We start from the raw sequence: 24,337 nt of genomic DNA, 5'->3' as shown, positions 1-24,337 counted from the left end.
GGTCCTGCTCCATCTCCTGGTCTGAGGATCTATAACAATCTCCTGCCCCACCAGGGTCCGCGTCCGCTACCAGAAGCGACAGAAGCTACAGTTTGAAACCAAGCTGGGCATGAATTCTCCCTTCTGAGCCATTGGCCATAGCAGCCACCATTGCCCTGGTCCCTGGGGCAAAAGCCAGCCCATTCCTGAGTCTGAGGAATTGGTAAATGTTTCAGGGTTTGCTCTTGTGCCCTGTGGCATCGGAGGTCGAGCTCTGGTCCTTGGAGACACTGGCTTAATGAGGAGAAGTTAAGGAGTTGTGGCCTTGACCAGACAGGACCATCCTGGCTCTTCCCTGGCCGTGCCAGGGGACTCTTGAATGTATGACCTCAGGCGCTGGGTAGAGGGACTGTCAGTCCCACCTGGTGGGATGCCCTGCTTCAGGGTCCCCTGTCCCAGTGCCCTCTGCTCTTGCACTTATGGCTCAGCTTCAAAGCCATGGGCAAGGGCCTTAGCCTTTTTTGGAAGAGCAATGGCTGCTGCCGTTTGGCAATGCCATGCCCCCCTTGACCCCCCACATCTTGTCTTCCTGGGGTAAGGCCTGGGTGTGGCCCCGAGGACCTCTCCTCTAGAGGGGAGTCTCAGGCTTGGGCCTGAAGATGCAGAAGGGCCCCCACCTTGCCTGGAGCCTCTTTCTGTGCCTGCACTCAAATGCCTGTAAGTCAGTTTTGGGGGAGATGGCCCAGGTCTCTGTAGCCCCGCCCTTGTTCTCCTGGGAGATGTTTTTACTGGTGTATATTTTTTACTGGAAATGAACCTTTTAGGAATGAATGTAGGCTGGTTTATATTAAAACTTGTAAATTGCTTAAGAAAAACCTGTGGCTGGTCCATGAGGCAGCTACAAAAGGGTAGCCATGAAGTGGTCACCCCCAGGCTGCAGGCACTGAGCCCTGAAGGCGAGGACTCAAGCCTTCCTCAGGCAGGTGCTCCTAGAGCCAGCTCAGGGAAGACCCTGGACTTGGGTCCATGGCACAGATCCAGACAGACAGCCCAGTCATGTGGAATGACACTTTCATTGGTGTTAGTGAGGGAAAGGTTAATGGTTACAGAGCCAGGGCCTGGGCCAACTGGGTCGGGCCTCCAGTGCTGAGTTGGGCAGCAGGTGCCCCTGCTGTGGTCTGAAGGCCCTCCCACACTGCGTCCTCTCAGGCAGTTAATAGATAGAATAAATTCCATTTAAAATATATGCATTTCTCTCTGCTTAAAAAATAACATTTACAGTTGAAAAAGTCTGGACACTGGGGATCTGTTAATCCCATTGCTTCCTAACCCTGCTAATACTGTCTCCCAGTGAGGGATGGCAGGAGCAAGGACAGGAGCTGGTCAGAACATGGCCAACCATGAGGGCATGCCCCGTTGGGTATTTACATGTCCTATGTACACAGGCAGGGAGGGGGCCCAGCCAGGCACACTGCCCCACCCAGGGCAGCACATGGGTGGACAGAGGCATCCCCTCAGCACAGGAACTTGAAACATAGGGTGGGAGTACAGAGACGGCACCCCCGAAACCCTGCCACCACCTCCTCCTTGAGGAGAAAGCTCTTAGCAGGGTTCCCATCCAGTCAGATTATACATGGGAGGGGGCTCTGACGAGACGCAGCCGAGACCCCTCCGCTAGTCAGGTTCTGATGAGGCCCCCGGCCCCTCCCCAGGGCTGCCCCACAGCATTCACAGCTGTGTTGGGAGCAGCAGGGAGGGGCTCTGCTGGGGCAGGATACTCCAGCCTGACCAGCCCTAGGCCTCTGCCTAGGGTGGCCAGCCCTTTTCCGTGCTGGGCCAAAGGTAGTGAATGTGACAGGTCACAGTGGGCACCACTGGAGGACCACAGGCAGGTCTTGCTCAATCCAGCATGGCATCCAGCTGGTCAGCCAGGGCATCAAACATGGTGCTGATGTCATCCAGAATGTGCTTGGTGGAGGTCACCGGGGGACTGCAGCAAGGGAAAGGGCTGGATCAGAGGGGCCAGAGGCCTGCAGCCCACTGGCCCTGGGTAGGAGCTGCCACTGAGCCACTGATGGGTGCCAGGCACTCAGTGCGCATCACCTCTTAATGCTCAAAACATCCTGGGCAGCAGGAGTTCTTTCCTTACAGATGGTTTTTCTGAAGCTGGGGGTTGAGGGACTTGCCCAAGCTCTCATCCCCCTAAGGAGGCAATCACCAGGAATCCCTTCAGATCAGATCTGGGTGACTCTAAAACCTGAGGTCCTGCCATCCTATTGGAGGGCTCCCCAGCTTGAGGCTCTGCCTGCAACATCCCCCTGTGATAGTCCCAGGACCCATGTTCTATGCCCACCCTTTTCTCCCACCCCATCTGACAGCCAGCATCCTTACCCTTCTCGCTCCTCAGCACCAATGCTCTTCTCTGCAGCCCTTAGTGCAGCTGCCAGGGATGAGCTGGTCTGCTCCAGTCTCTGCTGGGCCCGGCCTGAGCCCACAGCCCCTGTGCTCTCTGGCCTTGGTGGGGGCACTGGGCGAGGGCCCAGGCGGGGAGCCAGCTTTGGGCCAGAGAATGCGAGCTGGGTGCAGGCCACAGACACAGGTTTGGGGGCTGTTCCTGTAGACAAAAAAGTTGGCGGGTGACTCATCTGGGTTGAAATGTCCCCTGTACACAGCATACCACCCCTACAGGCTTCAGCTTCCTACCTGCTCCAGGCACCTTGAGGAAGGCAGCAGGGGCAGTGGGGGGCTCCATCTCCACATTCTGCCTACCACCCGCTGAATTTTCCAGACTTGGCCCAGTGCAGGGCACTGGGGGGACGGGGGGCTGTGTTATGGGGCTTGGAGGAGTGGCTGGAGCTCCTTGATGTGAAAGGCTGCTGGAGTCAGGCCGTGACGGGTTAGAGGAAGTGGAGGTGGGGGACTCACTAGGAGCCTTGGAGGGCAGGGGAGCAGAGGGGCTAGGGGTGGCTCCTGCCACCCCAAAGGCTAGCAGTGCTGTTTGCAGTGGCTCTCTTTCCCTGCATTTGGGCCTCCGCTTGACAGTGTCTGACTCTGTGAGGTTGAAATCGAGGCCAGGGGGCACAGGCGTCTCCCGGGATGGGGGGCCAGCTGGCTTCGGCCGCTGCTTGATAGTAAGATTTCCCTCTTCTGCAAACGGCAGCCCTTCCCCTGAGCTGCCCCGAGATGGGGGTGTCCCCTCAGGGCCAGGCTCTTCTTCCTCCGTGTCTGACGCAGGGCCAGATGAGACGGGCAGACCAGGAGACTCAGAGGGGCCAGCTGGTTCACTCAGTGTTCGCCTTCGGGGCCCCACAGCACTCTCCTTGGACCCTGAGCTCCCTTCTAGTGGAGGTGGCTCTGAGGGGCCAGAGACTGAGCTGAGGCGCTTGGGGGGTGGGGGTGGAGGGCCTTTGCGACGGGCACGAAGAGCAAAGGACTGGCTGCGGGGAGCCCCTCGAGATGGGGTTGGGGTAGGACTGGTCCGGGCGAGGGTGCTGCGTCCTGGTCGCCGGGTAAGGGTGGCATAACTGCCCAAGGTGCTGCCCACTGGGCCTTCGGTCTCCCCCTCAGCTTCTCCCTCTGCAGGGCCGGGGCGGCTCAGGCTGTGAGACCTGCGCTTGGGCCGAGGTGGGTCTGGAGGAGTGGCAGGGGGGCCGGCCAAATAGGAGAAGGCTCGGGGTGCACCAGGAGGTGGCCCTGCAGCTGGGCTAGAGGGTGAGCCCTGGGGGTACATGAAAACATAAGGGGCAGGTCCTTGGCCAGGAAGTGGGGAGCAGAGCTTAGAGGGCCGCTCGGTGCCCTCTGGAAGGTTCCTTTCCTGTAAGGCACTAGGGTCTCCACCACTGGGCTGAGGGGCAGGCTGCTCCTGAGAGTGACCAGACCCCCGTGAGCGTGCGCCAATGCTCTCCTGGCTGGAGGAGCGGGCAGGGGGCAGGGGGAGTGGCTCAGGACCACCCCCTGCCATGGCTGCTTGCAGCTCTGGGCTCAGCTCACTGCCCTGAAAAGTGAGAAGGCGTGGGCCAGCCACAGCTGGACCCTCCCCATTCTCTAGCCCCTCAATGGCCATCAGCTCCGGACCCCTGGCCAGCCGATGCCCACCCTCACCCAGGACCTCCCCCTGTAGCAGGCCCCGCCGAAGCTCTGCCAGCCGCTTCACACCCAGCATAAGCTTCTTCTGATGCCCTGGGAGGGGTGGACAGAAGGAATGAGGTTAGCTGGGTCTAGGATGGGTCACTCCCACCTCCCCAGACCCCATTCTCTGTTCTCTCAGAGACCCTGAAGGCATGGGGGAGGGGCCCAAGCAGAAGGCCTCAGAGCGGTCCTCACCCAGCTTGTTGACGCCAATCTCCTGCAGCTCCTCCCAGGTGAGGTCGGCCACCAGCCCCATGGAGTCATAGCCACTGCTCACCAGCTGCTTGTGGTACTGCGGCAACCCCAGTGCACACAGCCACTCCAGCAGGTCCGTCTGGAAGAGCACTGTCATCAGATCTTGCTTCCCACCCAAGCCAGCAAGGGAGGGGCACCACAAAACCATAGCCCCAAGTGAGAGCCCCAGCACCCAGCCCAGCAGCCGGCTCACCGGGATGTAGTTGGGCAGCCACTCGGCAATGCTAAGCTGGGCGATCTCTGAGGCGATCTTCTTCCTGTGCCCAGGCTTGGTCACCCCGATGGCGGTCAGATCCTGCCACACAGGACACGGGTGTCAGGCTCCTCCTCTGCCTGCTGGGCCCTCCCTTACCTGGCTGCAGCACCCACCTCAGGTGTCATGCGACTAATGGTTGGCACATCATAGCCAGCCTGCAGAAAGTGGGCAGTGTAGCCCTCCAGCTGGAACTCACTCAGCCAGTTGTGAATGGCCTGTGCATCCTGTTGGGGTTGGGGAGGGGACACAGCAGGAGCTGAGTCTGCTGAGCAGCTCAGCCTCCCCCAGGGGCTGAGCTTAAGTCCATAGAAGGCCCTCCATCTCCTCTACTCACCCCCTCAAGGCCCACAGCGTACCCCCAGCAGAGGTCTCACCTTCCCCTCTAGCAGCTGTTCTGGCCTCACATCTTGGGTGAAGATCTCCCCAGAGCGGTAGCTGGCCAGAGGGAGGTGGCTCAGGTTGTCTTTGAGAAAGGAGAGTAATGGCATCAAGTGGCGGAAGGAAGGGGTGGCAAGCCCTTAGCCTCCCCACCTGCATCTCTCCTAGCCATCCCTGGTCCCATCAAGCCTTCCTACCTGCCAGGGACGGTGTGTGCAGTCCTGACAGCACCTGGTCCTCCCCTGCAGAGGGCAGTGGCTGGAGACAGGGAAAGAACCCACTCAGCATGTGGAGAATTGCAGTGGGGCTAGACCCTGCCCTGGTCCCAGTGCCCTCACTCCTACCTGGGCATTCTCAATAAGGAGGCCGGTGCCATGGCCGTTGGTGCCCTCAGAACTCTGCCCGCTGCCAGCACTGCGGATACTGCCCACACTGCCCTCGCTGCCCACACTATTCCTGTCACCTGCTGTAAAGGGCAGAAGGACAGAGGTCAGAGCCTCAGTTGGTACTGCTAACAGCTGACTGGCAACTTGCTAAAGCCAGACGCCCCCACCAGTGCCTGGTGCCACCCTCTGGGAGAATGTACCTGGGCTGTCTGGGCTGAGGCCCACCCGAGGAAGCTGGCCATAGGTAAGAGGGTGTAGGGAGTCGTCAGTAGGAGGCTGCGTTGTCCGGGAGAAGCCTGGGCGCAGTGGGGTAGGTGCGGAGGGGAGACGGGGCACAGGGATGCCCACCCGCTTGCTGACCACTTCCACGATGCCTGGGGGAAAGTAGCCTACACGGTCCGTGCCCCTTTGGCTCTCATGGATGTGGCCCTTCCAGCGGCCATCAGGATGCTGTTCAAGCACCTGTGACAGGTTGTAGGGGGAAGGGATGATGACTCCCCACATCAAGCTATTCTTGCCACCGTCCAACAGCCCGGGGGTCCAGCTCTTCCCCTACTCTCAGGGCACTCGCCTTTGATATCCAAGCCAGCCCAAGTTTGGCTCCTGTGTTCAGTAGGCACTCAATGCCCTTGTGCCACAGAGCTTAGAGACAGAGGACCAGAGAGAGCCTGTGCTCTAATCCTAGCTTGCTACTTGCCAGCTGTGGGACCTTGGGCAAGTCACTTAATCTTTAAGCCTCAATTTTGTCATCTTTAAAAAAGAAATGATGATGGGGCCTACCCTCCCCAGATTTGGAAAGAAAGAAGTAAGGGAGCAGACAGAGACCTAACACAGCCTGATATCACAGGTAAGTCACAGCAAACATTCATATTCTCAAAGCAATGCCTGTCGGGCCCCTCACCGTGATGACATCCCCCGCTCGGACATTGAGAGCAGTGGGGTCATGGAGATTCCAGAAATCCTTGAGTGCTCGGACCTTCAGGATCCCTGAGGCCTCTAAGAGAAAAGGGAGGGCAGGCATCATCTAAAGGTCCTTTGGCCATCTCCCTACCACCCCACCCACTCACAGCTTCCCCGGGAGACACCCACTCCTCTTCCTCATCCTGGTACCTACTAAATGGCTCCAGCCCTTGGCTGGGTCTTCTCCCACACACTCACCCCGAAGTAGCTGCTTGATTTCCCGGCTGGCCTGAGAGGTGGTGAACTGATTCACAATGTCCAGTGCCGTCTGGTTATACGTGTTCCGGATGTTCACATCCACACCTCCCTAGGTAAACAGTGGCAGGAGCTCATGCTAAGCACCTGTCATCTCTGCCCTAGTCCTCACTATCACCCAGGAGGTGGGTGCTGTTGTCATTTTCAGACCTTATAGGTGAGGAAGGAGGATTTCAGACCAGGTCAGGGACGAGCTAGCAAGAGGCATGCTTAGGTTCCAACCAGGTGGAGCTGCTCTTGGGCCTTAGGACCACTCAGAAAGCCGGGCCTCTTTCCCGCCATCCAAACAAAGCAAATCACCCTGGCTTCCCCGCCTGGTCTCAGCACATGACAGAGGCTCCACACACACCTGTGGAGTGACCAGGTGCCATACTCACCTCGAGGAGCAGCCGAACCACCTCAGTCTTGCCATACAGCGCAGCCTCGTGGAGTGCTGTGCCTGTCTTGGTCTGGCGGTTGATTTCAATCCCAGCTCTTAAGAGCTGCCTGTGGTGGGCAGAGGGAATCAGGGGTAGTGGGTCAGGGGAGAAAGCCAACTGCCGGGAACTAGGAGATGGAGCATGGGTGAAGATGGCAGCAGGGAGGCACGGAGGGGGCACCGATGGTCCCACAGGAAGGGGATGAAGAAGTTGTGGGGGGGGTCACTGTGGGTACCTGATGACTTCTCTGTGGCCATTCTTGGCAGCCAAGTGCAGGGGTGTGGTGTAGTTGGGGTCACATGGGTCCTTGGCCTCACCCTCCAGCAGCGCCACACATAAGTGGCTGTTCAGTAGCAGCTGGGTCACCTGCAGCATGCAGCACCCAGCACCCAGTTGGAACCTCTCCTGAGACCCACAGACACAGGCACTCAGAGCCCCCAGGACTATAGGCCTTACCTTGAGCCTCCCAAATTCACAGGCCAGGTCCAGGGGCGTCTTCTTGGCCTTGTTGACCAGGCATGGGTTGGACTGATGCTGGAGGAGCATTTCTGACTGGGGTGGGGAGAGCCAAGTGAGGGGGCGTGGCCTGGCTGGCCTCTGACCTCCTAGCTTCCCCGCCCAGCATCCCTAAAGCAGGCTCACATACCACCTCATAGTGTCCATATTGTGCGGCCAGGTGCAGAGGGATCTGCCCGTCCAGCGAGGCGGCATTAACAGCTGCAGAGGCGCGCAGCAGTAGCCGGACGGGCTCCAGCCGGCCCTGCCAGGCTGCATAGTGCAGTGGGCGCATACCTGGCAGGAGGAAGGGCTCTGAGGGAGATCCTGGGATGGCGTTGGGGTTTGAGGGACTTAAGCAGATTGCAGAGCCACCCAGCTGGGAGGGGAGACAGCCCAAAAAGGTGCGGATACTGGCTTAACCCAGATTTGGTCAGGAAGAAATCCAGTTGCATGGGTCCCAAGCCAGAGTCCATCATGGCCACTACAGGTAATCTGGCAACCACAGGCCAGTGACGTGAGTAACCTTTCTGAGCCTCAACCTCTTCATCTGAATATCAAGACATGAGTGCCACTCTCTACTCCCAGAAGGCTACAAAGAGGGAAAGCCATTTGCAAGCCCAGAGAAGCTTTGGGAACACCTAAATAGCATTGCTATGTCCTAACAAGAGCAAGCTCTGGTCAGAGGTCTGGGTTGAGCCTCTACCTTCACCAGGCGGGGACACACTGCAGTCTCACCATTGCTGTCCTTGATGTCAACAGTGGCCTGAGCCTCCAGCAACAAGGCTATGAGCTCCAGGCTACCTCCCAGAGCGGCATGGTGGAGAGCAGAGAATCTGGCATGGGGGGAACACAAAGTAGGGGATGTCAGTAAGCAGTCTTCCATCCCCAAATCCTGGCCTGCCACACCCAAACTCATCCTGAGGCCTGGCAGGGATGGGTTACTTGCACCCCCACTCCTGCCAGCCCTGCCGTGGGAGCGCACAGCAGCCGAGCCGTAGCATGAAAGGGCTCAGTGTCTGGGCTGAGTGGCCTGTTTGTCTGGCATCCCCCCCCAGCCAGCCTAGGGGAGGGGGCCGTGGGAGCAGGAGCCCTCAGGCTCCTACCCTCCAGGGAGAAAAGGGGCCCAGGAGGAATCCAACTCAAGGAAACCCCTCAGAGAGGCCTCAGGCCCCTCCCCTTGCTCAGGGCTAACCTACTGAAGGGTGGGTGGGAAGGACCCCCACACTCTGCTCTACACAGGCAGGACCCAGAGCTCTCAGCAAATATGCTTCAAGGGTCAAGTTTAAGAGAGGAAAGGATTCTGGAGTCCAGGACCTTTCCCGTCCAGCCCTCCCGTCACTCAGCATCTCTTACTCACCCATCAGCATCCTGGTAGTTGACATTGAGCCTCTTCGTGGAGCCGAGGAGCTCTGGGGGTCAGGGCAGGGGCATCAGGGAACATGCAACCATCTGACCTCACCCATCCCTCACCCAGTGCTGCCACAACCCCAACTCCCAGAGCCCAGCTGACCTCTTGGTGTGCAGGAAAACACCTGCCCCATGGCCCTTCACTGGTCCTGGCCTGTGGCTCCTCACTCTGGCCCACAAGCTAGCAGCTTGGAGGCATCAAGTGCAGGGAACCACTGCAATGGTGGCCTGGCTCCCGGGGCCCAGCCCAGCTGGTTTATAGACCCAAAGGGGGCGGGAGGGGACACTGGCACGACGTGCCCTCAACAGACAGGCCCACGGAGCGCATGGTTAGCATTCCTGTCTGAAGGGCTAGGGAGCAAGTCACATTGTCCCGCTGGGCCAAAACAGTGGGTGAGGAAGAGAATAGAGAAGGACCAGGGCAGGGCTCAAGGGATATACTGCCCACCCCTGCAGCATCCCAAGGTGGAGCTTAGTAGGGAAGGTGGCTATGTTCTGTAATAGCCCTGGCTCTGCCTCGTGCTAGCTGTGAGTATGGGCAGTCATTTAACTTTCCGGGCTCAGTGTCCTCTTACGTAAAATGGGCCATCACTGAACCTGCTCACTCTGCACTCTACACATTGGCCATTACTAGCACCATGCTATCCTCTAGCAAGAGCAGCACCATCTCCCATCTGTCCCCTGGATCTCAGAGGGTTCTGTGCCAGCTTGAGTGGCATCCTTTGACTCGCCCCCCTCAGGCTCTTGACTGAGCTGTCCAGCCCCAGGCAGAGGGGCTGAGACCCTGCCTCCCCAGGACAGGGTGCATGCAGGTGAGGTTCTCAGGCAGCCAGGACACAGTGGGGGCGGTCCTTGAAGTGTTGGGGAGGGAAAGGGGAAGGCCTGTCACAGGAGGCCTGAGCCTCCTGCTGGAACCCACCCCTACTGCGAAGGAGGGGGCCTGCCCACCCGGGCTGGGCAGAGTGCCAAGCATGCTGGTCCAGGCCTGCCCCCCAGGCCCTGGTGGGCCCCTGAATACCCCAGCAGCCTGGGCAAGGCAGGGCCTCATTCCAAAAGGGAGGGACCAATCCTGCAGTGAGAAGCAAGAGATGGGGAGGGAGGGGATAGTCACATGGAGGGCTGAGCTGAAGGACTGCACCAAAAAGGTAAATACAGAGCCAAGGAGTAACAGTGCAGAGATGGGGGCCTTCCAGATTTTCTCTAGTCCCTTTGCAAAGACCTTGTCACACAGAACCATTTGGGGCGAGGGAAGGTACAACAGCTTGAGAAGCAGCAAGCGCGGGACTCCCATGCTCACTCTGCCTCTGGCTGGCTGGGGGACCTGGGCCAGCTATGGCGCCTCTCTGAGCCTCAGTGAAGACAATGAGGGCAGCAGGGAAGACACAGTCCTTTGGCCCACCCACCCTTCCACCAGCCTGCCAGCCTGGCCAATCTGGGATGGGCAGCTGGGTGGCTGGATGTGGCCCCTCCAGGGAGGGGCAGGACAATGTGACAGGAGGGACACAGGAACAGGGGCAGGGCCAGGCTGGGTGGCTCCCTTCTTTTCAGAACAATGGCCGGAAAGGTGGTAGGGGAGAGGCTCAAAGTGACTGGGCTAGGGGCTCAGCCGGAGGGTGGAGGGTCCTGGTTCCTGGCAGTGGCTCAGGCACTTCCGCTGCCACACAGCCTTCTTCCCGAGCCTGGCTCAGGGTGGAGGGGATGTGAGCTCAGTCAGTCACACCAGCCCACTCCGTTTCCTCTGGCCACAGAAGGAGATGTCAGAAAAATGAGGCAGGGAGGGACGGGGGCAGGAACAGGGGCAAGGCCATGGCAAACGCACCTTCTCCTGCCAGCCACCTGCAACTTGAAGAGCATCAGGTGGGGGAAAGAATGCAGGCCAGACAGCAGATGTAGGAGGCGGAAGGAGGACATCTCTTCTGCTCTCTTTTGATAGCCAGAAAGCTCTGGCCATCCCCACAGGAGGGAAAAAGGGAGCCCTGACACTTCCCTTCCTAGAGTGGCAGTTTAGTTAGCCTCTCTGTGGCATGGAACAGGAGTTTCCCCTCTCCCCTTATCAGAAAGGCATTAGAATCACCTGGAGAACTTTCTGGTTTGTAGAGTCCTGGCCTTTCTGGCGAGTTCAATGGGGGTGGGGTGTCCAGGGAATCTGTACTTTTAGAACAATCCCCGTGAAATGCTGATGAGCACAGAAATCCACTATCAGTGAGGGAGCATGGGGTGGTGGGGCACGGAACTCAGCACAGGTTTGGCACAGGTTTATCTCAGATCCATCTCAGATCCGCCCCACAATGGCTATGTGACCTTGAGTAAGTCACTAACCTTTGAGTGTCACTTTCCTTACCTGTACAACAGATATAAAAACACCAGCTCACAGGGAAGTGAGAGGACCACAATTTTTCATAAACTGGAAGGTCTGCCAAGGTCACCTTATGATCTCACTTCTGTTGCCAGTTTCTCCAACTTCTCAGAGGACAGGGAAGGGAAGCACGTGGCCAGGACTTCACAAGGAATTCCAGGCCCTTGTTACCTATGTCCACACCTGTACCTGTGTATTTCCTCTTTGGACTGAGTGAAGGGACCTCTTCCCCTACACACGTTTCCCTCTGGGCATATGGAGCCTAGGAGCCTGGCTTTGAAGTTCCTGCCACCTGTCCCTGGACCTCGCCCACCATCCTCCCATGGGCCTCACTTTGAGGTCCCAGGGATGTGAGGACAGCAGGAGTATGACCAAAGCCCCACTGGGCAGGTCGCCCAAACACAGAGGTAAGGGAAGAGGGGGAGTGGCTCCCACTCTTCGGCTGCGCAGGGACCTCCACAGCCCCTTCCTCTATTACATTCACCCTGCACCCACCTCTCCAGGGACAGGAACCATCACCCCTGGCACCATCGCTTCCTGCCCAGGCCTCCACCCTGCTGTGCAGGCGGGTACACACTAGTAAAATCCCTCTCCTGGCACTCATACTCAGGGGTGAGAATGGTATAAAATCTCCAGGCATAGGGATTCCTTCCTGTGCCCAGGACCCAGGTGTGGCTTGGTCTAAAGCTCCAGCACTTCAGGGGAGACCCCCCCCTCCAGTAACTCCATATCCAGACCCAGTCTGGTGGCAGGAACCACCAGCTATCCCTGCTCATCTAGGACCTCCAGGACATAAGTCCAGTGGCCTCCTGGGACAACCCAGAGAGCTCACCCTAAAGGCCAGAGGTCTATTCTCCCTGGGGGTGTCACCACAGAGGGACCCAAGAGATGGGGTTCAGGTGTGGCCACCCAGGCCTCAGCCCCCCCCCCCCAGCCCTGTCAGAACTAGAGCCTCCAGACCATGGAAACCTCTAGAAAATTAGCTGCATACTTTCAGGGGTCACAGATGAGTTAGTGGAAAAGAGGTTCTTTAGTAAGTGGTCAGATTGTGTTGAAAGTAAGGAACCCCCCCCAGAAATTTAGACATAAACACAGAGAGGTTCTAGTTGAGTGTACGCAGGATTGACAGTGGGCATGGAGCTCTACCCATTCAATCTTTCCGGACACATACCCAGAAACCCCGTGGTGCCAAAGACATCCAAAAGCCACCAGCTAGTAGACAACACCATGAGGGCTGGAAATTTGGTCTGTTGTGTTCACTAATCTGGCCCAGGGCTTGTAACAGAGCCTGACACACAATAGGCACTCAATAAAAATTTGAATGAATGTACTTCCATCTTTTCTCCTGGCAAGCAAGGAAACTGGCCCAGAGAAGTTAAGTGACTCACTTAGGAACACACAGCAAAGGGGATCCAATTCCTTTAGCTCTCCCAGACAGAGGCACTTCTTGTCCAGAAAAGGACCATTGTCTTTCCTTAAGTTCACAGAACCCAGTGACCACCCCGCTCCCTATCCTCCTTCTGTAGCTTCAGCACTCAAGGGAGGGCCCCAGCTGGTTGGTCACCCCACCAAGTACTCACTTGTCTTTGAGGCCTTAACCTTGGCCACCAGTTTCTGTACACCAGTCACATCTCCGTTCTTGACAGCAAGGATCAGGTCCTGTTCACGACCCATTCTGATCCTCAGGCTGGGCTCTAGGCTCAGGAGTCCAGGGCAAAGACAGGGAAATGTGTCCAAGCCAAGTGTCAGTAAGCCATGCCTCAGCCCCTGGAAGGGCTTCTAGTCCTGGGGCACGTTTGGTGTCCCAGGAAGTGGGCTCCTTGTCGGGCGCTGATGGATGCTCCCTTAATGTGCTCCGTGAGCTGCCACCATAAGCAGGAAAGCCAGTCTTGGAGGGGGTGGAGGCTGTGTTGAAATGTGCACAGATATCAGCCTGCAGCTTCTGACAGCCCGGGGATGGGCTGGGACCAGGCACGCCGAGCTTCCCAGCTTGGCTCAGGAGCAGCCAGCATTCCCTCAGGCAGCAGTGGTGGCCAGGTCGTGGGGGTCTGAAAACAGTGCAGTACCTCTGCTGAAGGTTGGGCCAGAGCCTGCAAGTGAGAAGCAGGGCACCAGGATGAGCAAGATGACCTCTAGGGAGTCCCCAAACCACCCTGCGAGTTAAGGAGTCCCTCAAAGGGGAGAGGGAACTGCCATGCCTGAGAGGAGTATGTACAGAGGGGAGGTGGTATCCTGTGAGGGGGAGGCTGAGTCATGGGGGCCCCAGGGCACTAAGTAGTACCTCAGCCTTGGGCAAGAGGGGCCCTGGCAGCACGACACACTGGAGCAGGCCAGGCTAGAAGCCCGTTCTCCACAGCCCCAGGCTGTGACACCCACAGACAACTGGGGCCAGGAGGTGGGGCCTAGGAGGGTGGCACAGGCAGACGGGCAGGGGTCACTCCCTGTCCAAGGCGCCTGCCCCCAGACTCCTCCCTACCTAGGCTTCACTTTAATAGCTGGATGCTTTAGCCCGAGGGCTCTTTATGAATTGAGGGGGTGGAATGGGGAGCTTATGGATCCCATTTCTGGGGGCATCTACACAGGGAAGCTCACAGCACCTGTTGCTGACCCTTCCTCACTCTATGTGGGGTGAGCAAAGGAGAGAGACAGAGCTGGGGCACCGATGGCCGACGGCTCCCCAAGCCTGAACCTGAAGCCCAGACCCTCGACTTCACTGCAAAAAGGCTTACGTCAGTTCCTCGGTGGCGGCGAATTTTTGCCAGAGTCTTGTGGCATGAGACCCGAGCAGGCCTGGGGCCCTGGAGGGGTACCACTCACTCCCCAAATGTCTCAAGCCCAACTTAAAGGGCACTCCCCCCACACAGGGCCGGCGGCCGATACTGGGGGAGGGCGCCCCTGGCAGTGCCTGGGGTCGGGCTGGCTCCCCCGCCCCTCGGAATGCCCTTCCAGCGCCGCGCAACCCCCAGCCGAGCCCAGCCCAGGCCGACCCGGGGAACAAAGCGGCGGGAGGGACCCGGAGGGCCGAGCGCTGGAGGGGTAGATGCCGGAGGACGAAAAAGGGGGCGCGAGGAGGAAGGAAGGAACGGAGAGATGGAGGCGCCCGCGGATCCCGCAAGAAAAGTTAGTTTGCGCCGACTCTCAAGGGTGCTGGCCCCCAGCTCAGACCCCGCAGTCTCACCTCTCCCGGGCGCCCCGCCGGGGTCCAGTGGGCTCCGCTCGGTGTCTGCCACTCCGGACGCTGGCTCCTACTGCCCCCCTGCGCCGCAACCCTTTCTCCTCCTCCTTTTCCAAGGCCGGCTCTGCACCTCCCGCAGGAAATCCCGCCCCTCCCCCCTCCCTCCCGCCGGATCGGGAGAGGGACCGTCCCGGCCGCGCAGTCGAGCTGTCAGTCAGAGCCCTGGGCCCCGCCCCCATGCGTGCCAAGCCCCGCCCCTACTCGCGCCACTCCAGACCCTGGGCACTGGCCGGATCAGCGCATGCGCGCAGGTGAAACGAAGTCGGGGTGGGGTGGAGAAGGCTGGGGGTCGCGGGCGATAGCTAACGCTGCTAAGTCCGGGTTGTGGACTCCGAACGATCTCGGATCTAGAGTCTGGATCGAAGGATGAGATACCCTGGATATGACTCTGTGAGAGACGTGACGTGAAGGGGTTTGGCAAGACCCGAGACCCTACTTGGAGAGCCCCCCTCCTCTATGTCCCACCCCTCCCGGGACTCCCTCTGCCACCTCCGCCCGCGACCGGAGTCAGCGAGCCGCCTGACTCTGCTGGCTGGAGCAATGATGACACCTAGCGGACAGTGACTGGGCGGCCCCGGTGGCGGCGATGGGGACCCCAGCCTCGAGGAGGTGCTATTGGAGGGCTGGGGTGGCGCTTCAGCACCAGCATGGGCCGGACAGCGCCTCCCACCCTGAGGCCCTCGAAACTCAGTTTTGGAGCTCCTCGGAAGGGATCCAATGGCAGACCCTGAAGGGATCTCGAACTTCTCCGGACCGCTCCCGACAGACCCAGGTGGCCTCCAGTTAGCAAAGCTGCAATCCGGGAACCCACTGTTATCCCCTCTCTAAAATCCTTTTCCCTCCTTGCCCAGCCCGGGGAGGGAGAGGAGGGTCCCACATCTGTTCATACTACAGTCCCTGACGCCAGTTCAAGTTTTACTAGAGAGGGGCCCCGAAGAGGACTTGGGACAGGACTGAAAAGCTGCGCATCCACTTGCAAGTTAAACAGTCGCCGGAATAGAGGTACACGTGTGTGGTCGGCGCTAGGACCCAGGACACCTGGAAGGGGGAAAGCCGGCGTGTCGGCCGGGTACGGGAGGAGCCCGGCTCGGAGCCGCCGGCGCTAGGGCGGCGCGGAGTTCCGGCGGTGGGCGGGGCTTGGGCGGCGCGCGCTTCCGCAGAAGGGGCCTGATGGAGCCCGAACCCGAGCTCGGGGGCGTGGAGGTTCCCGCGGGGCGCGTGCTCAGGTGCCGCACGAGGGTCCGGGGGCGCGGGTGAGCGGCCGGTGGGGAGAGGGGGCCGGGCCCGGCAGGGTGGCCTCGAGCTCGGCGCCGACCCCCTGTCTCTTTGTCCCCCAGTGCCGCGGAGCTCCTGGCTGCCCGCTCGCGGTCCCAGAAGCTGCCCCAGCGGTCGCATGGCCCCAAGGACTTCCTTCCCGACCGCTCGGCGACTCAGGCGGAGCGGCTGCGCCTATGTCGCGAAGAGCTGTGGCAGCTGCTGGCCGAGGAGCGCGTGGAGCGCCTGTGAGGGGGCTGGGCCGGGGTGGGGGGCGGCTGGGCGGCGCGGCCAGACCCCGCCGGGGTGTCTGGGGGACTGAGACGGACCCCTCCCTACTCCTCGCCAGGGGCAGCTTGGTGGCAGCTGAGTGGAGGCCGGAAGAGGGTTTCGTGGAGTTGAAGTCCCCTGCGGTGAGCGGCCGGGCTCCGTGACGGTCACCCGTCGCTGCCCTCCTAGTGATGTAGGACGGAAGAGGCTGGACACCCAAGGAATTTTCAGGAAGCAGATTTATTGGCTGCAGGGTCTAGAGGGGCTATTGCCCCTAGAAATTCTTGGAACTTTATACCCACGGTGGGGGAGGGACTTGAAGGATTATATTTTTGTAGGAGTCTAAAAGTATTATTATTATTTTTTTAGTTCACAAAAAAGTGCTTTTGCCCGATTTTTTTAGATTAGTCTCAGTGTTACGGTGTGTGCAAGAATTATAGACCACCATGCTTATTGAGCCAAACTGAAAAGGGAAAAAATGTCCTTTAGTGAACAAGCCAGACAAGCGACTGGGAGCAGGCTAACGCCTCAAAGAACTTCCAGCACTTAGATTTTGGAAGCACAAAGTTTATAAAGGCAAAACCCACAAAACAACAAAGACAGTTGAGACAGATGTAGTTCGGAAAGACAGGTATTTTGATTACATGAGAGAATTGTTTTGAGTATACATTTCAGCGTTATTTTTGTTATACATCAGGGCCATAGTCAGGGCTGTGGAAAGGTCCTAATGTACTGTAGTCGACATAGATACAGCTGTCAGGAGGCTGTAAAGAAAACATTTTAAGCAAGCATAAAATGGATTCAGGCCAGAATAAAATGGTGTTACCTTGGTTCTTTTAATTTCAAGAGTTTTGCAAGTTTTACTACAAAAGCAGAAGTAACATCATCAAGCCTGTGACCAAACTTAGCTTTTTGAAAGACAGCAATTTAGTCCTCACAAAAAACTCACATTGAGTTTTTTTTTTTTTTTTTTTTTTTTTAAGAAATTTTTGCTGGGGCTGGGGATGTGGCTCAAGCGGTAGCGCGCTCGCCTGGCATGCGTGCGGCCTGGGTTCGATCCTCTGCACCACATACCAACAAAGATGTTGTGTCCACCGAGAACTAAAAAATAAATATTAAAAAAAAAAAAAGAAATTTTTGCTGATATTCTGTTTATAAGAACAGTTACGATGAGGGTCTCTGGAGAAGCTTAATTAAAATTCTTGGTGGAGGCAGGGGTGTCACTATACTAGTTCATTTGTGACTCTTGCTCTGGGTCCCTTACAGGGTAAATTCTGGCAGACCATGGGCTTCTCAGAACAGGGCCAGCAGCGGCTTCACCCCGAAGAGGCTTTGTATCTGCTGGAGTGTGTGAGTGCAGTCCCAGGAGAGTCCCCAGAGGAAATAGGACCAAGGAATGGGAAGGACTTATTTTTATTGGAGTGAAAGCATACACAACATTTCCAGTGAACTTGTAATTGGGCTTGTTAGACAGGGAGGCAGGAATTCTGTGCAGGGAGCAGGGATTCCTGTTCAAATTGGGGTGCCTTCTCACTTTGCTGGTTGTTCATATTCTTGCTGAGATGCTGGGAGGTGGTGGTGGGAATATAGCACCAGGAGCTGCCCATGGCTGTGGCACTGCAGGAAGGGTGCACAGCTGAACTGTGGTCCCCATTTCCAGGGCTCTATTCAGCTCTTCCACCAAGACCTGCCACTATCTATCCAGGAGGCCTACCAGCTGTTGCTGTCTGGGGATACTGTGAATTTCCTGCAGTACCAGGTAATTGTCATATCCCCCCTCCCACCTCCACTACCAGGAGCCTCCATTCATTAAGTCAGTGAGTTATGACAAGTACCATTAAAGTGTCAGGAATAGTTAGTGTCACATGCTGGGGTGGCTACAAGACAGACAAGGACTGCGTTGTCACAGGGCTCACATTTTAATGGTGGCAATCAGATAATAAAATAAGCAAATGAATATTATCTTTACAGAGAACAAGATGCTAGATAGAAGATGAAGTAGAGGAGAAGTGGTAGAGTCTGGGATATTTGTTTAGGTAAGAGAAGGTAGGTTGTGGATGAGGTGGGATATCAGTAAATGGAAAGAAATAGATGAATCTCAGAAATTGTGGAGAAAGAATGGATAGGACTTTGCCAATGCATTGGATTTTTGATTTGAGGATAGAGGAGAATCAAGGATTATTCATTGGTCATGAACTAGTGGTTGAGTGGTAATATCATTTGCTGGCTGGGAAGACCCAGGAAGGAACAGATTCCAGAAGATGAGACCACAAAGAGCTTGTTTCAGAAAAGTTAATTTTAAGGTGCTTCTTGGACATCCAAGTGAGGATATCAAACAAACAATTGGACACATAAGCTTGGAGTCTTGGTAGAAGTCAAGGCGAGACATAAATGTGGATATCATAAGCACATGGGTGGTATGTAAGCCATGGGTCTATATGGGAGTGCATCCAGAGGGCTGGGTCTGAGACTTGGGACTTACCATATTGGGGAGGTTAGGGGGAATATAGGACCAGAAGTTAAGGAGTGTCTGGTGACAAAGGAGAAAAACAAGTGGGATCACTGAAGCCAAGAGAAGGTCCTTAAAGGAGGAAATGGTCAGATCAAGTGATAGGAGACATTTCCTGATATATCCCTCTGATATGGATGAGGGACACAGGGATGAACATGTGGCTTTTTACTAGGGACTATTTCTACTCAGGACTATGGAGAGGTGGGGATTGAGGAGATAACTACCACCTTCTCCCAACTTTTTGTCCAAACTTAGTATCAAAACATTCTAGGGCATAGTTCTTCTGGACCATCACTGTTGGCTTTTTGGGATGTGTTTATGCTGCCATGAGTGGTGGCACACTTCTGTAATCTCGGTGATTCAGGAGGCTGAGATGGATTACAAGTTCGAGGCTAGCCTCAGCAACTTAGTGAGACCCTGTATTAAAAATAAAGAACTGGGGATGTAGCTCAGTTGTAAAGTGCCCCTGGGTTTAATCCTTAGCACCACAAAAAATAAAAATAAAATTGCTAAATGTAATTTGTGTCCAGAATAAGAGAACAGAAATTCAGAAACAGATCATATTTTGGGGATGGCATTTATAATGCATGTGGTCCCAGTAGTCCTAGGGTTTGGGAATGTACAGGAGAAGCAAGGGGGGAACATCTTGTGGGGTGTGCAGGAGGAGCAAATGGGGAACAGCTTGTGTCTGGGGAACTATTAGTGTTTTTAAGAATGAAAATCTGAACTTTTTTTTTTTTTTCTGTTGAGGTCTTCAGCCACCTGAAGAGACTGGGCTATGTGGTTCGACGATTCCAACCAAAGTAAGTCCCTATCCCTTTCTTATTCATTCTCATCTTGAGACCTGGATGCTTAACCCTAGGTAGAAAGTGGCCTTTTCTTACCTGGAACCTTTGGCTGGAATGCAGCTCTCTGGACATAGACCATGGATCTGGGCTTGAAGTACTTTGTAGGGAGGCATATGGGGACAGATCCCATCATTGCATTTTCTAGTAGGTTATCAAATCAAGACCCAGCTGCAGATGAAGACTAAATACTTGCAGCTCATTGTGAACATTGAGATACAAACAGGCACAGCCTTTATTTTCTAAAAGTGGGATCTATATTAGAGAAATAGTCATGGCTGTGCATAGAAGTTCCCTTGTGAGAACATTCATTCATTCATTCAGCAATATTATTGACCACTTAACTGGTGTCAGGCCCTGCACTTGTTGCTGAGGAACAACAGATCCAAATGCTGCCCCACACAACTTGTATTTAGTGTGGAGTGTACACAAAACACCATCACTTTACAAAATCAGAAACAGCCTAAGAGCTGCTTATCTATTTAAGCAGTGTTGTTCTCATAGAACTTTCTGTGGTGATGAAAACTTCCACATCTGTGTTGTCTAATTTTATGTGGCTTGTGCAATTCTGGGACTGAAATTTTAATTTCATTTCATTTTAATTGATTGAAGTTTAACAGACACTTGAAATAGTGGCTGCTGTATCAAACATCGGGAGAAGTAAAAACATTCATGGCAGGGCCAGGCACTATGGTGCACATCTGTAATCCCACCAACTCTAGACCCTGAGGCAGGAGGATTACAAGTTCAAGGCCAGCCTCAGCAATTTAGCAAAGCCCTAAACAACTTAGGAAGACCCTGTCTCAAAAAATAAAAATGGCCGGGGAAGTAGCTCAGTAGCTCAGAATGCCCTGGGTTCAATCCCCAGTGGGGGGGAGGGGGGAAACACGTCAGGGAAGAATACTATAATATAGTGATAAGGGACTGAGTCCATAATATATGATTGAGTGGGGAGAAATAAGGGGATTACAAAGTAGTGTGTTAGTACAATGCCATTTTTTGTGAGAAAAAGACATAGAGGGACTAGTCAGTATTCAAATGTGTGTACATATATACATAAGAAAAAATGTTTTAATTTTATCTTTGTTTTTCTGATTTTTCAAGTTTTCTAGTTCCTCTTGGTTTTCCTCATCAGTGATTAATCATTTGTTTAAATTTATCATACCCTGGGTTTTATTCACACCAGGCACATTCTACAACTGAGCTGTGTCCCATTCTGATTAATCACATTATTGCTGGCTCTTCAGTGAGTCTCTGCCTAGATGTGTCATTGGTGATATCCAGAGCCTAGGCAAAGGCACATAATGGCCCCTGTGGCTGTCCCCACGTATCTTTCATGCAAGTCTGCTCAGAGCCTTACTCTTAGGTATGGCTCTGACCTTAGCTCTGACTTGTCCTCTTGGCCAGTTCCTCATGAACTCCACCAGGAGCACCAGTGTAGGGAAGTGGATCTATTGCCTACCTGCTGTTCATTCTTACTCCATAGCTCCGTCCTGTCCCCTTATGAGAGGCAGCTAAACTTGGATGGCTGTGCCCAGCGCCTGGAGGACGGGACTGGCAAGAGGAAGAGGAATACCAGCTCTGAGTAATGCCCCCCACTGTGGCCACAAGCTGGGAGTGTTGGTGGCTGGGACTTTGAAGAATGCATGGGCTTGGGCAGTTCTCACATAGACCCAGGGAGACAGCAGAAGACCTGTCTTCCTCAGCTCACATGGGTGTATGCACCTTGGCAGTCAGGAGCTAATGTGTTGCTTTTTCTCCCATGTCCTTCAGGTGTGTTAATAAAAAAGTCACGGCCCTGAAGACTTCCCTGCCATCCACGAGCCTGGCAGCCTCCAGCCCACCTGACTGCAACCAAAATAGCCAATGCCCAGTTGAGAAACCCCAGGAGCCAAGCCCTGCAAAAGGCCCAGGGATCACCTTTCCATTTCTGGGTTCCTTGGAGCCCAGCCCTAGTCTGACCAGACAGAGTGTGGGGTATGACCGAGAAAGTGGCAAGGTAGAGAATGGAATCAAGGGAGCTCGTAAGCCTCGCTGGAACTTTGAGCAGATCTCCTTCCCCAACATGGCTTTGGATGGTCGCTACACCTTCCTATCTGCCCCAGCCCCAGAGTTGCTTCCAGCCAACGTCATTGGGCGGGAGATAGATGCTGAATCCTGGTGTCAGAAGCTGAACCAGCGGAAGGAGAAGCTTTCCCAATGGGACCAGGAAAAAGCAGAGGCCCGGCAGTTCCAGGACATAAACATAGACCCTGAGGTGCAATCTTGCTCCAGCTGGCGGGAATACAAGGAGCTGCTGCAGAGGCGAGACATGCAGAAGAGTCAGAGCTACCCCCGACACCTGTGGAGTCAGCCCATCACCCCCTTGCTGAGTCCAGGACAGGTGGACTCCCCAGGTACCTCTTCATCCTGCCATATCTCTGCAGGCCACTGGTAGCTGAAAATCATGACTTTGAAAGGGTCATGGATTGACCAGTGCTGGATGAAGCTTAATATGTGAGAGGAGACAGCTGTTGGGTATAATGGAACCTGTGAGGACGGAACCTATGAGGACAGTCAGTTCTGTAGACTTGAATAGCAGTGCCCACAGGGGAAGGTTTAGCCATTGTGAGTCAGTCCAGGAGGTGAGAGGTGTGAAACTGCACGTGCATCCTTAAAACTATAAACAAGATAATATCAGTGACTTTGACACTTACTAGCTGTGGTCTCTTCCCCTCCAAACCTGTTAAGTTGAACATGGAAGTGTTATCTTGGCTAAATTAAAGGATAACTGCTGTCCTTGTTTTTAAGCATAGGGAACTAGCAGGGTAAAAATTGCTCAAGCTAAATGTAACAAATTCAGAACTACTAAAAATCATCATAGGGACATGGTAGGTCGTAGGTGACTCGATTCGGGTCACCAAATCAGTTAGAATTGAATTTCAAGTAACAATAACTAATTTTTGCCACTGGGCCTGGCATTTACACTATTAATTATAGCTACTCAGGCTGAGGCATGAGAATTGCAAGTTCCAACTCAGCCTGCGCAACTTAGCAAGATTGTGTTTCAAAATAAAAAGGGCCGGGGGTGTAGCTCAGTGGCAGAGTGCCCCTAGGTTCAAACCCCAGTATAGCAAAAACAAAAACAAATGTAATTTTTCAGTATGTTGCAAATATTACACAGGACATACTAAAGAAATTTTGGTAAATCTGGCAACCCTAAACTAGATAGCAGATTCAGCAATGTGAAGAGAGTGGATATAAAGTTGACTCCCCTCCCATCTCTCCAACACCTTGTTTTCACTGCTCTGTAGCCCTGGTCCTTCAGCATATCTCCGTGCTGCAGACAACACACCTAGCTGATGGAGGTGCCGGGTAAGTTTCCAAGTGGTGCCTGTCTTCGTAATTATATCAGCTGCTAGGTGAAGTGACAGCTGGGATTTGGCTCCTAGGGTTGGTTGTGAGCTAGAGGATGCCTTTTGGGACCCTTTCCCACATGCTTTAGCTCCTAACAACAGCTAATGTTCATTTGTGTCAAGGGGAGTGGGAAGAATGACAGGTGGGGTTTATCTCAAAGGTTTGAAGCCCCCACCTCCCTTTTTTTTGGGGGGGGGGTGGTGCTGAGGATTAAACCCAGGGCTTTGTGCATGTGAGGCAAACACTCTACTAACTGAGCTATATCCCCAACCCCAGCCCTGAAGCTCCTCTCTTTTAAGTGGCACCTTACAGCTTCAGTTCCCCTGGACAAGGCTGCTTCCTGAATTGGTGATGGGAAAAGGGTGTGGTGGAAAGGAAATGTGGGAAAAAGAGTCTTTGTCCTAAGGTTTCTCACTCTATTCTCCAGGCTGCTGAAGAAGTCCGGAGGCTTGGAGATCAGTTTTGATGTTTACCAGGCTGACGCTGTGGCCTCATTCCGAAAGAATAACCCTGGCAAACCCTATGTCCGGATGTGCATTAGTGGGTATGATATGAGCAAGCACCACCCCTGGGCTACTGCCAGTTGTCCTGAGAACCATATGGACTTTCTCTCCCCTATTCTCTCCTGGGCCAATCCCTGAGAAGAACCTGGGGTCCAGCGAAGTTAAGCGATATGTATGAGGCAACACAGCCAGTTAGTGCCATAGGAGCTCAAGCTTCTCAACCCTTGGTTCCTCATTGTTAGCATTCTTGGGTAGTCTCTCTTATGCCACTTTAGTCATGAGCTCACCCAGCAGAAGGGATGTGGATTGGGCTGAGTGGTGAGAACCTGGCCCTTCCTAACTCCCTTACCCTACTAGAGTACTGGGTGTCTCTTGGAGAACTTATCAGAGCCATTTCATTTGGAGACAGGAGAGCTCAAGGGTTCCCAACTGTCTTCCCTGAGAGCCTCAGAGGAGCTGGTATTTGGGGCTTAGTGGTGGGGTAAGGCCTAGTCTCAGTCTAACCCTTATACCTACAGATTTGATGAGCCTGTCCCAGACCTCTGCAGCCTCAAGCAATTGTCCTACCAGAGTGGGGATGTCCCACTAATCTTTGCCCTGGTGGATCATGGTGACATCTCCTTCTACAGCTTCAGGGACTTCACACTGCCTGGGGATCTGGAGCACTGACTACAGCTCTGAAGGTGTTGGAACCTGCTCTGGGAGACCTGAACTGTTTGCTCTCAGGGACTATCTCAGTTGCCTCCTGTACTTAAAGACTGTCCTGTAGGGGCCAGTGTGTGCCTTGGCCCTGGGTGTCTGATACTTGCAGGAAAGTAAAACCCTGCCCCATATCATTACCCCCTTGCTTGGGCTCTGCAGCTTCCAAGTCTCAGGCCTGAGAGTGCTGCCTTCAGTGACCCCCTTGGAACTCAGGACTAGATTTCAGAGGCCCAGGAGGTGGGACAGAAGAGAGGACTCTGTGCCTTTAACAAGAGGGTGCCTGTTTCGCCGCCATAGAGCCAAAGCCATTAAAAATAGATCTTTTTTCTGCTGTGGCTGGATA

At 54.9% G+C, this 24,337-nt stretch overlaps 3 protein-coding genes across 18 annotated transcripts in view; 2 read left to right on the top strand and 1 right to left on the bottom strand.

Annotated features, from left to right (window-relative positions):
- Positions 1-1,225, top strand: part of Tmem94 (transmembrane protein 94) — a 34,764-nt gene extending 33,539 nt beyond the window's left edge. For all 12 annotated transcript variants that reach the window (XM_078041678.1, XM_021731216.3, XM_078041679.1 and 9 more), the window contains one exon: positions 55-1,225. In XM_078041678.1, coding sequence (XP_077897804.1) covers positions 55-127 — 73 coding nt within the window. In that variant the 3' untranslated portion in view covers positions 128-1,225. The remainder of the gene's footprint in view (positions 1-54) is intronic.
- Caskin2 (CASK interacting protein 2) lies at positions 1,034-14,611 on the bottom strand. Its single transcript, XM_013361656.4, has 20 exons — positions 14,456-14,611; positions 12,858-13,367; positions 8,872-8,923; positions 8,250-8,347; positions 7,663-7,808; positions 7,473-7,568; positions 7,252-7,382; positions 6,975-7,083; positions 6,541-6,649; positions 6,284-6,378; positions 5,583-5,844; positions 5,341-5,462; positions 5,194-5,254; positions 4,993-5,081; positions 4,732-4,842; positions 4,556-4,657; positions 4,303-4,441; positions 2,683-4,158; positions 2,371-2,593; positions 1,034-1,969 (listed from the first exon to the last, which is right to left on the bottom strand). Exons 2-20 carry the CDS (start codon positions 12,949-12,951, stop codon positions 1,879-1,881), a joined length of 3,606 nt encoding a protein of 1,201 aa, XP_013217110.1. The 5' UTR covers positions 12,952-13,367; positions 14,456-14,611; the 3' UTR covers positions 1,034-1,878.
- A 169-nt stretch (positions 14,612-14,780) lies between these two features.
- Positions 14,781-24,335, top strand: Tsen54 (tRNA splicing endonuclease subunit 54). Of its 5 annotated transcripts, none has more exons than XM_005332563.5 (11): positions 15,615-15,738; positions 15,850-16,014; positions 16,116-16,179; positions 17,303-17,386; positions 17,697-17,795; positions 19,299-19,351; positions 20,880-20,978; positions 21,167-21,789; positions 22,687-22,747; positions 23,217-23,333; positions 23,811-24,335. In XM_005332563.5, exons 1-11 carry the CDS (start codon positions 15,683-15,685, stop codon positions 23,959-23,961), a joined length of 1,572 nt encoding a protein of 523 aa, XP_005332620.2. In that variant the 5' UTR covers positions 15,615-15,682; the 3' UTR covers positions 23,962-24,335. The 5 variants fall into 5 exon arrangements, with proteins under 5 accessions (XP_040124398.2, XP_005332620.2, XP_077897817.1 ...); XM_040268462.2 differs by having other exon boundaries at positions 15,631-15,765; XM_040268464.2 differs by lacking the exons at positions 15,615-15,738; positions 16,116-16,179 and adding an exon at positions 14,781-15,514.
- Positions 24,336-24,337: the final 2 nt, after the last annotated feature.

The sequence above is a fragment of the Ictidomys tridecemlineatus genome, chromosome 3 (assembly GCF_052094955.1).
Source record: "Ictidomys tridecemlineatus isolate mIctTri1 chromosome 3, mIctTri1.hap1, whole genome shotgun sequence".
Classification (NCBI taxonomy): Eukaryota; Metazoa; Chordata; class Mammalia; order Rodentia; family Sciuridae; genus Ictidomys; species Ictidomys tridecemlineatus.
The sequence above is the reverse complement of the archived record's forward strand: the minus strand, read 5'-3'. Positions and strand labels throughout refer to the sequence as shown.